The sequence below is a fragment of the Hibiscus syriacus genome, unplaced genomic scaffold (assembly GCF_006381635.1).
Source record: "Hibiscus syriacus cultivar Baekdansim isolate YM2019G1 unplaced genomic scaffold, ASM638163v2 tig00116997_pilon, whole genome shotgun sequence".
In the NCBI taxonomy this organism is placed as follows: domain Eukaryota; kingdom Viridiplantae; phylum Streptophyta; class Magnoliopsida; order Malvales; family Malvaceae; genus Hibiscus; species Hibiscus syriacus.
The window spans coordinates 750,888-760,439 of NW_024063513.1; the positions used below are offsets into that span (position 1 = coordinate 750,888).

The window sequence follows — 9,552 nt, forward strand, 5'->3', positions numbered from 1 at the left end:
TAATTAGGACATTTTCCTATAACCATTAACACAAACTAGCTACCTAGATCACAAAAGGACCATAAAAGGAAAAGGTTAAAAAACCTAACCAATGCTCGAACAAAACAAAGATATAAACAAATCTGACTGCATCGACAAACGAACCGCAAAAGGGGACGAAACTACTGAAAGACCACAAACAAATCACAAATAAGAGTCAAATGACGTGAGAAAACTATCCACGAGCGCAAAACGCATATCCAAATCAATCTGAGAGTCCAAAGCAGGGAATATCAGCAGGATAAAAAATAAGTGTCATCTTGATCAGTCGTGGCAATGTCAAATCAAACAATGTGAAAAAAGATAAACTAAAAAACGACAAAAAATCGTAAGCTACCAAAGGCAGAGAAAAATGCCACAAAGACAGAGATAAACTTGTCATAAAGACAGAGATAAACTTGTAATAAAGGCAGAGAACATGTCACAAAGACATAATTATTCTTATTAAAAAAAACTAAAAAAAATATAACTGGCGGGCGACAACCACTATCAAAACTGGTGCCGCTGGTTAAACAAAATTAAAGAAGAAAAAGTTAGATTGATCAATAAAATTGACACAGTTATAAAGAAAAAAAGGAAGAGAGAGGAGCGGGAAGAAAGCGGCTTAGTCCATTATATTTTATCTGTTAATATTTAATATATTGATTATCATTTTTAAATGTAAAAATAAACTTGTAAATAATTATGAAACTTATATTCGATGATAATGAACAAAAATAATGGAGAAAATATTTTTTTAATATTATGAAAGGATTATAAGATAATATCTATTCATTATCTTTCTTAATTATTAACAACATATAGACTCTACAAATACAAATGTTCAAACCCATAAACTCAAGAAAATTTACACTCTTTTAAACCACTTGACATTGAACGCTCACACCCTAATATTCCTGTTGCTCGAACCTAAAACCTCAATGAATAATAACAATTCATTTATCATTAATATTTTATCACTCAATGGAGAAAAAGTTAACCATTTTATCGGTGGATAGAAATTAGAACACAAAATGCGTTCAACGTTTCATCAAAACATATCTACACGACGCTTGAATTCATGGAAAAGAAGATTATGAAAATTGGCCCACCATCAACAAATTAAATCTTAATAAATAATTCCATTTGTTTATAAAATTAAAATTAACAAATTGAAACAAGACCTATTTGAACAATTTTTTTTATAAATTTATATGCACACTTCTATAATATATATCCTATTAATGGTCCTTGACTTGTATTTAAGATCTATTTTAAGCCGCTTATTGGATCTATTCCAAATAACTCCAACCCAAAACAGTCCATTTAACTGGCTTTTGTAACGAACAGATTAGCTTCCAAGGAAATGAATATGAAATTCTCTATTAAATGGTTGAGGTAGAAGCGTTTTGATCAAAATCAAGACTAAACAAAGCCTATTTAGGAGTTTTTTTTTATTATTATAAAAAACACTTGACACACCAATGCTCTGGGGGCTATAGGGATAACCAGGTCTATTTTAATAGAGAGCGGCATCAGCATCGCAGCCATTCCATCTAACTATTAGTTCAGCAGCTAAATTGAGGATGGCAGAGGAATCCCCAACATCCAAGCTTAAATCATTAACAAATATGTTTTTAGTGCCCTTTAAAACGAAACTGAATGTCACTCATAGTCAGAAGTGAGAACAAATGTAGTGCTGCAGCGGAAAAGTACCTAAATGGCTAGTTCCCTTGGCCTTGATCAAATGTTCATGGGTTCGGGGGTAGGAGAATTAAGAATATCCAGCAACGAATTCTGGGGTTCCAATTCCTCATGCCACAACTGCAGTTTGTCACCAGGGTAAAAGTTCCTTGTCACTCCTTCAGAATTGATCTGCAACGCAACACAAAAACAAGGTCAGATCAGATCTGCACACAGAATTCACATTACACATGCAAGAACCATTCGTTTAGAAGTGCAAAAATATCTTACCACCACAGTGCGAACAACACCCCCACTAGCACCATCACGAGCAATGGCAAGGGAAACTGCCTTAACCACTAATTGCTACATTGAATTTGTATAAAACAATTCATAATGAAGTTAATGGTGGACCAACCAATAAGTATTTTTATAAAATATCCACGAAGCTGTTAAAAGAATTAGAAAACATTTGTCAAGTCTGACTAAAACAAAATGTACCTCGGCTTCATCCTTCGTCATTCCTTCCTTCCATGCCTGATCAAAAAACCCATACAAGTAACTGGAGCCAGATCCTGCACAAAGAAGGTCAATCCAAATCATAACTATTTTTCAGCAGAAGTAGTGCACCGCTTGCTAATGGCACCCATTGTTTCTTAACCAAACTCCCAATAATTTAGGTTCATTTTAGGAACTAGGTGATGTACAACTTTGAAAACCAATAACTAGAGGGGAGAAAAAAGGTTAATCTTATTTCATTGGTAATTAGTTAAGTAAATACGGAGAAGACTTTACAAATTTTACAACCGACTCTTGATTACAAGGGAATGAGTATATTTAGCCAAAAATTCTCAAGGTTATAATGACTGCATTGAACCTCCTCCAGCTCCAATTCCTCAGGCTGAACTAAGGAAATAGTGAAATTCAGTCTTAGCAATATGCCAATAAGTAGCTAGGTGAACCTTAGCCAAAAGAAAAAGACCATACAAATGCCAACTATGCATAAAATTGAATACATGTAATTTAATGACTGTAAAACCAAAACAGGTAAACAGGGATCAAGCTTGACTTCCTAATAGAAGGAGAGGATGCTTAAGTTAAAAGATGAAGAGAGTATCATACCTCCAATAGCAAAAGGCTGCTCGATCAGTGTTCCACCAAGAGGAATTCCAAATATTTTACCACCCTCATACTTATCCCATCCGCCAACAATAAGGCCAGTCTCAAGCATGTTCTACTCAAAATATAATAAAAGTGGGTCAACCACATAGATATGAACAAAGGAAGCTGAAAAGTCAAATGCATAATGTTTTGAGAGAATATAGACCAACTTCCATCCTCAACAGAGTTTTAGGGACAATTCAAGGTTGGCAGTTTTACCTTCAAAAAATTGTTACGAAGCTTTCTACTCTTTTATTTTCTCTGTTTCTACCCTTTCTTCTCCTCTTTGGGCACCACAGCTGTTGTCTCTTTTCTTATACATATATTTTATATATTCAATTATATACGTGTTCCTCATATTACTCGTGTGAAAGCTCTTTCTATGCACCTCTAGCAACAAAGGAAAAGGACTCCTAATGCCTAGGGCCCTAGAGTGCTTGCCCCCTTGACTACATTGGTATCGAGTAATACATAAAATTTGTCCAATAGGGAGGGGATGTGTAAAGATGCACTAAATTTACCATGCACACCTTAAAAAAAAGGAGGAATAATAGGATGGGAAAAGGTTGACAAACAAAAAAGTAGCCAAGTAAAATTTCTAATTTGTAAGCTCAAACCTTGTTATTGTAGGATAGTAGCCTGATAAGGTTTGCAGCAACTTTTACAGTTGCAGGTTGCCCAAGCTGAATCCTGTTCATGCAGGGGAAAAGCTATTAAACAATCACTCATAGTAGAAATTTGAAAACAATCATGAATAGTAATGAGAAATGTGAAGAAAGAATAATAACCCAATAATCAGTGATGACTTAAACTTAACACAAATAAGCTAAAACATTTTGTAGGTAGGGATGAGGCGAGAAATAGGTTTATGAACTGCAATCAGGTGGAGGAGTAGAATATATGAGCACATTCATGGATGAACAAAACCTTTAACAGCCTCTTGAAATTTTAGCATTCAAGCCAAGTATTAATACCATAAAGGATGTCCCAAAAGTTTCAAATGGGAATAAAACTTCAATAGGAAGGCAAAGTAGCAAAATTAATTAAAATTTAAAAAGAAGAGATAAAAGAAAAGCAAATAATTAGAGAATGTATAAGAAAGAACTGACGTATGTTGGTGAAGGAAGTAGCGGACATAGTCGGAAACAACCTGAGAATCAGCAGCCTGTAACATGACAGTCGTTTAACTCATCATATCTAAAATATCCAAACGTTCTTTCTTTTTCCCCCCTTTATGGAGGGCAAAAATCCTAAACAAAAGAGTAATATATCACGAGGAAAGAAGAGTTAAGTAAAAGTAAGTATTACGGATCCAGAGCGGCAAACGTAGACGTTATCAGTGAGCTGTGTAATTTTGTCAGATGCTCGGTTAGCAACATACATCCCTAACCAACCAAATAAAAAGATAGGTGCATTATTTAGAAATTCAAATATCTAATAATAAGAGTAAAAGACGGAGAAATAGAATACCAGTGCTGGTACGAGAGTCGGCGCCCAGGACGACACCGCCGTTATAGGTGACTCCGATGATGGTCGTGCCCATTGAGTGAGGGGCGTTCGAGTCCATATTCAGATCCATTTTGGCAGTATCGCGAGACGCAGAGAGAGCGAGAGAGAGTATATACAAGTAACCTGACCGGACCGTACGGGCTTGTTTCTCAAGTTTTCTTTCTGTTTTCATTTCTTTATATTGTTGAACCGGAGTCCGGTTAATCAATCATTTTTAATAATTATATCATGAAACTCTTACTTCAAACAATTTTAAATAATGTAAATTTAAGCATTTTTTTTAAAATTAAACCGTAATTTCATTAATAGAAATTAGTATCAAGAGCAATTATAAAAGCAATATAATTAGAAACAACATTATCTGAAAGAAAATAAAATTGATTAAGGCATGAAATATTCGGTTAACTTCTCGACGAACATAACGAACAATAATATGTGGATGAAATTAATACACACTTTGTTTCAACTAAATAGAACTGATGTTGGTAGCGGATTTAAATTTTTTTTTTTAGGGTGGACACATATTAATAATATGTAATTTTTAAATGATATAACTACAAATAAAATTTTAAGACAGACAATGTCCGTAAAATAAATAACTAATCGAAAAAAACTCAGATTTAAGGACGGTTACAAAAACTCTTACGATAGACATCATCAATAAATAATTAATTAATAAAAAAATTAAAATTTAAAGGTGAACACGTATCTACTCTCATTAAATTGTGGTTTCGTCAATGAATAAATTAATCAATGGTATGATTTTATAATCGATGAATCACATTAAAAGAATGACTCCCAACAAGAACAACAACATTAGAAAATTTCATTTCAGCCGCCATGCGAAGCCATGGTAATTGACCCATGGTAGTAAAATTCAACTAGAAAAGTTGGTCACCGAATGGATCGGGTCGGATTAGGGTATCAAAGATATATTTGCCGGGTCATGGTCCAGAAGTGCTCGTGAGAGGACAATTAACTGTCTTCCCAACCGAAAATAAGGGGAAACGCGTCGTTGTTTTGGATGTGTGGCTCAAGTCTCATTTGTCTCAACTCTCAAAGAGAAATAAATAAATAAATAAATAAATAAATAAATAAAAAGAACCATCTGGAGCTTAGGGCCGGATAAATACTACTCAAGTATGAAGACAGTAGCAACTGCGAGCAGCAATGGATGGAGATGGAGCTTTCTATCTCCACAATTGAGCAGCAGCAGCATCAGGTTTATATTGAGATTTCTTCATCATATTCTTCTGTAAATAAAGTTTATTTCTTTAATTGAACTTCAAATTCCTGCCTGAATTGATCTCTCCATATTAATAGTCCCAGGAAGGCTACTCTCCCTCTTTCCATCAAACTCAGACTACACCCTTATAGAGCCAATAATGGTATTGTGGCCTCCTCTGATGCAAAGCGAGCGAATTTGTCTGCCTCAAGGACCCAAAGAGTTAAGCTTCCGGTTTACGATGACACTCCCGAGGGCAATGTCAGTGGCGGCCAGCCTTACCATATCAGTCAATTTTTAAGCCACCCATCTGGGATTCAAGCTATATTAAACACTAGAGCCTTGGAAAAATTTGAGTTTCTCGACACCAATGCGTACAGGTTAGTTGCCTTTCCCTGCCTTATCTCATACTGCTCACTGCTCGTATTTCTTTGCCATTAAAAAAATTTATTTTCTTCCTGCTCAACTATTCTTTTACTGTTCCATGATCCCATCCCCTTGCTTTCCAGGTGCACACTTCCAAAACTTGCGCTCTTCAACTTTGAAGCAACTCCTGTACTTGACTTACGAGTGATCCCCACAGAAGAAGACTGCACTGTTGAGTTATTTTCTTGCAAGGTGAGCTGATCTTCGATCCTACATTTAAGCTGGGGTAAAAAGTTTGGTTACAGAAAGGAGGAAACGGAAAAAGAAAAGATATGCACAAAGAACTCATTTAGCATTTTCAGAACTGTCAAGGTCGAGGTTATGGAAACGTCTAGTGCAAAAGTGAAAATTTCCCAAAATTTAAACAGATTAATTTATAAAAAAATCACTCCATGGGAAAACATCTTATCTCTATCGTGCTGATTTCTAGTTGCTCACAAGATAGACTACACATTAATACTTAACATCAATGCCAAAATGCCAAGTTCTGCTGTTGTGCTTGTTGGAACTTAGTTTATGATTATAATGAGAATGACAGTCTCTTTTCACTGAATCCAGAAAATGAAAGGTTTGATAAGTATCTAACTTATTCTTTTTGATGACTGGTGAAAATTGTATTTATGTACTTGCTGATAACACTGTATGCAGTTCAAGGGGTCAGAAGTTTTGGAACGTCAAAATGAGCATTTTTCAGGTACTTATGACCTTTGTAAACCTCTGAGCCGGTGTAGATTTGCTTTTATTTAGAGTGATAGATTTTGTTTTATGGAATGCTTATTTAATGGTGCTAATCCTATTTTTTGAAAACGAATAATTTCAAACTTAAAATATATGGCTACAAGTTTTTTTGTTACAATAGACAAGATTCTGAAGGTCATCCCTGGTGCGATAGTCAAGTGTCTACTTGCTATCTGCTAGCTTACGGTTTCAAACCCTGGAAACAACCTCTGTGAACAGGGGAAGGCTGCATACATTGGGACCTACCCCTGACCCTGCTTATAGCAAGAGCCTTGCGCATTGGTTATGGGTTATATATGTAGGCAAGACTTCATTCAGTTGTATCCTTGATAAAAGAATTAAGATGGAGGGCCTAGGAAGGTGTTTCTTTGCAGCTATTTAAGAATGCATGTTATGTTATGTATAGTGAGTAATTGGTACGATTTTATAACTATTGATGTTGCTTTCAATTTTGCAGCTACCATGACAAATCATATTACTTGGGACACAAATATTTCTGAACCAGTTTTAGAGGTTGATGTGAAGTTGAACCTAAGTCTTGAGGTTGTTATCTTATTGGCTTGATAGCTCATGGTAGTCACCTGGAAGTTAAATTTTTAATTCTGCCCTGTGACAAATCACTGTTTTTTTGGGTTGTCCATATGTCCAGAATATCCATATATATATCAAAAAATCTAGAATCACTAAATTTTAAATTTACCAAGTAACTCTGAAATTGGCTTCAGATGTCACTGAATCTTTAATAAAGTCAAAGTCTATTTTTTTTTTTGGAGGAGGAAAGGGGGAAGAAAGGGAAGTTAGGGGAGGAGATACCTTACTTTGGAAGATAAAGGCTCGATTCAGAAAACGAAAACAAAAATGGCCTTTGTTTTATGAAACCAATCACAGCCTAAGTTTTGGTAGTGTGGAGATGATGGCAATCATTATGAATCTTCTCTTCTACATAGCATGAGTAAAAAGCCTCTTCCATGTCTTTCGGTAGCCCCTTTGGATCCTCCCACTTTTGACTCCTACCAAGGCTAGTCTAACTGTTGCAGGGGTTTGGTTCTACTTTTTAACTGAGCAGCAGTCAACAAGGGAGGACTAAATGAACTATTTAAAAAATAAGCAGCCTTGCTACAAATCTTGGTGGATGTATTCTGTTCACCGAAATTTTAGTTATTGATACATTAAGAAATTTCAATCTCCCTAGCAATCATACTTTTAATCAGTTTGCCGGAATGAAAAGTTTGGTCTAGAATCTAGAGTCTAGTTCTGGCTTCTCAACCATAGAGGAAGCAAACATCATCAAATAGCCCATCAAGCGTCTCAACTAGCAGTTCTGTCAGGTTTTTGAATTTCAAGATTCTAGATTTAGCTCATATGTCAAGCTTCATCGGGAATAAGGCTCATATGACTAGGTTTATATTTTACTTCTCTAGAATCTTGATTGGAGTCATATTGTTTTAGAATATCAGCGTGATAATATGATTGTATTCCTGTTTTAAGCATGCTAGTTTCTTTAATTATTTCATCTTTGTTGCTGCTTAGGTGGTTGTCCTTTCTTTCACACTGACAACACTGTAATGATGCTGACTTTGTAAACAGGTTTACACGCGACCATTTATTTTGCTGCCAATTTCAGCTGTTGAGGGTCCAGGAAATGTGTAAGTATGCTTTGTTTAATTGCGGCACACAGATGCTTGGGTTAAGTATATGTATCCTATTCTCTATCCATATGCACATTTTATAGCTTCAAAGAATTTGTCTAAGAAGGCTTGCAAGAGATTAAAGGAGCCTCTCTATTTATGTTATTATTTCAATTAGTATCTTCATTTAATATGTATTTATATTGAAGAATGATTAGTAGGCTTGATTAAGTTGCATCGCGTAGTTGCACAGAAACTTAATCCCGTACCTCGGGTTGCTTATTAAGATAAACTGCAATTAGTGTAGGAGGGATTTTCATTTTTTTTACTCGCCAATATTTCCATGTAATATCATAGAATGCAATTGTTATCATACAGAATGATGCAAGCTCTACTGGATAGACTTGTTCCTTTGCTTCTTCAGCAACTAGTGGAAGACTACAAGAAGTGGGTTCAACTTCAAAAGCAGCTGATAAATTAGATTATTTGTTCATATTGGCAGGTAAACCTTCCCCCTTGCACCCGTTAATTTATTTCCTTAGTGTTCTTCTCGGTTTAGTCTCATGATAATAGACGTGATGTAATGAAATATGTTAGTCTGCTATTTCTAGTAATAGCATTCACTTATCTTAATAAAGGTATTGTTTTTATTAGATGTCGTATCCTTATTGATAATTGATACAGGCGAACTGATGAAGGCAGGTAAGGGATAGAACATAATTAGACCCAGCTAGAAGCTTTTTCATACGGGCTTGGGTTTATGTATACCAACTCAATCAAATCTTTGAACTTCGTACTTGTTTATATGAGTTGTATTGTGATAGGAATGTTGTTTTTAGGAGAGTTTGGCCTCGCTACTGGTAGTTTGTAGCCTTTCGTGATTTGTATTCAATTCCTTGAATGAGTCAATTTGTTGTTGTGGATCAGAATTTTTGAGTTCATGAAGATGCTGAAAATTTGCATGTAGATAGGGCACCAACACCAAAGATTCGGACATTCTATAGATGAGGACGGGGGTACAATAGTATTTACTCCGGCAGCCTTCATTAACTAATATTATTAGCAGCAAAATTATCCGTCATTCAAGAGCCAACATAGTATGAATGTATTATGTATACATAATCTTGTTTGTAGTTGGAATCATCATATAATGATCCAAAAGAA

General features: G+C 35.2%; 2 protein-coding genes across 3 annotated transcripts; one reads left to right on the plus strand and one right to left on the minus strand.

Annotated features, from left to right (window-relative positions):
- Positions 1-1,425: 1,425 nt before the first annotated feature.
- On the minus strand, positions 1,426-4,487 carry LOC120194034 (proteasome subunit beta type-6-like). Its single transcript, XM_039196432.1, has 8 exons — positions 4,333-4,487; positions 4,171-4,247; positions 3,972-4,027; positions 3,480-3,552; positions 2,824-2,935; positions 2,203-2,276; positions 1,993-2,067; positions 1,426-1,893 (listed from the first exon to the last, which is right to left on the minus strand). Exons 1-8 carry the CDS (start codon positions 4,439-4,441, stop codon positions 1,762-1,764), a joined length of 708 nt encoding a protein of 235 aa, XP_039052363.1. The 5' UTR covers positions 4,442-4,487; the 3' UTR covers positions 1,426-1,761.
- A 994-nt stretch (positions 4,488-5,481) lies between these two features.
- Positions 5,482-9,552, plus strand: LOC120194419. Of its 2 annotated transcripts, none has more exons than XM_039196730.1 (8): positions 5,482-5,593; positions 5,695-5,976; positions 6,106-6,214; positions 6,671-6,716; positions 7,218-7,303; positions 8,348-8,406; positions 8,767-8,890; positions 9,316-9,552. In XM_039196730.1, exons 1-7 carry the CDS (start codon positions 5,514-5,516, stop codon positions 8,867-8,869), a joined length of 765 nt encoding a protein of 254 aa, XP_039052661.1. In that variant the 5' UTR covers positions 5,482-5,513; the 3' UTR covers positions 8,870-8,890; positions 9,316-9,552. The 2 variants fall into 2 exon arrangements, with proteins under 2 accessions (XP_039052661.1, XP_039052660.1); XM_039196729.1 differs by lacking the exon at positions 9,316-9,552 and adding an exon at positions 9,073-9,314.

What these genes read in the sequence shown, in the direction of transcription:
- LOC120194034 (XM_039196432.1), bottom strand. Translation starts at nt 4,441, where the DNA reads ATGGATCTGAATATGGACTCGAACGCCCCTCACTCAATGGGCACGACC. An exon ending in CGACTCTCGTACCAGCACTG is followed by an intron (nt 4,248 to 4,332) that starts GTATTCTATTTC and finishes TTGGTTGGTTAG; the next exon opens with GGATGTATGTTGCTAACCGA. An exon ending in TACTTCCTTCACCAACATAC is followed by an intron (nt 3,553 to 3,971) that starts GTCAGTTCTTTC and finishes CTGCATGAACAG; the next exon opens with GATTCAGCTTGGGCAACCTG.
- LOC120194419 (XM_039196730.1), top strand. Translation starts at nt 5,514, where the DNA reads ATGAAGACAGTAGCAACTGCGAGCAGCAATGGATGGAGATGGAGCTTT. An exon ending in TTGAGTTATTTTCTTGCAAG is followed by an intron (nt 6,215 to 6,670) that starts GTGAGCTGATCT and finishes CACTGTATGCAG; the next exon opens with TTCAAGGGGTCAGAAGTTTT. An exon ending in TCAAAATGAGCATTTTTCAG is followed by an intron (nt 6,717 to 7,217) that starts GTACTTATGACC and finishes TCAATTTTGCAG; the next exon opens with CTACCATGACAAATCATATT.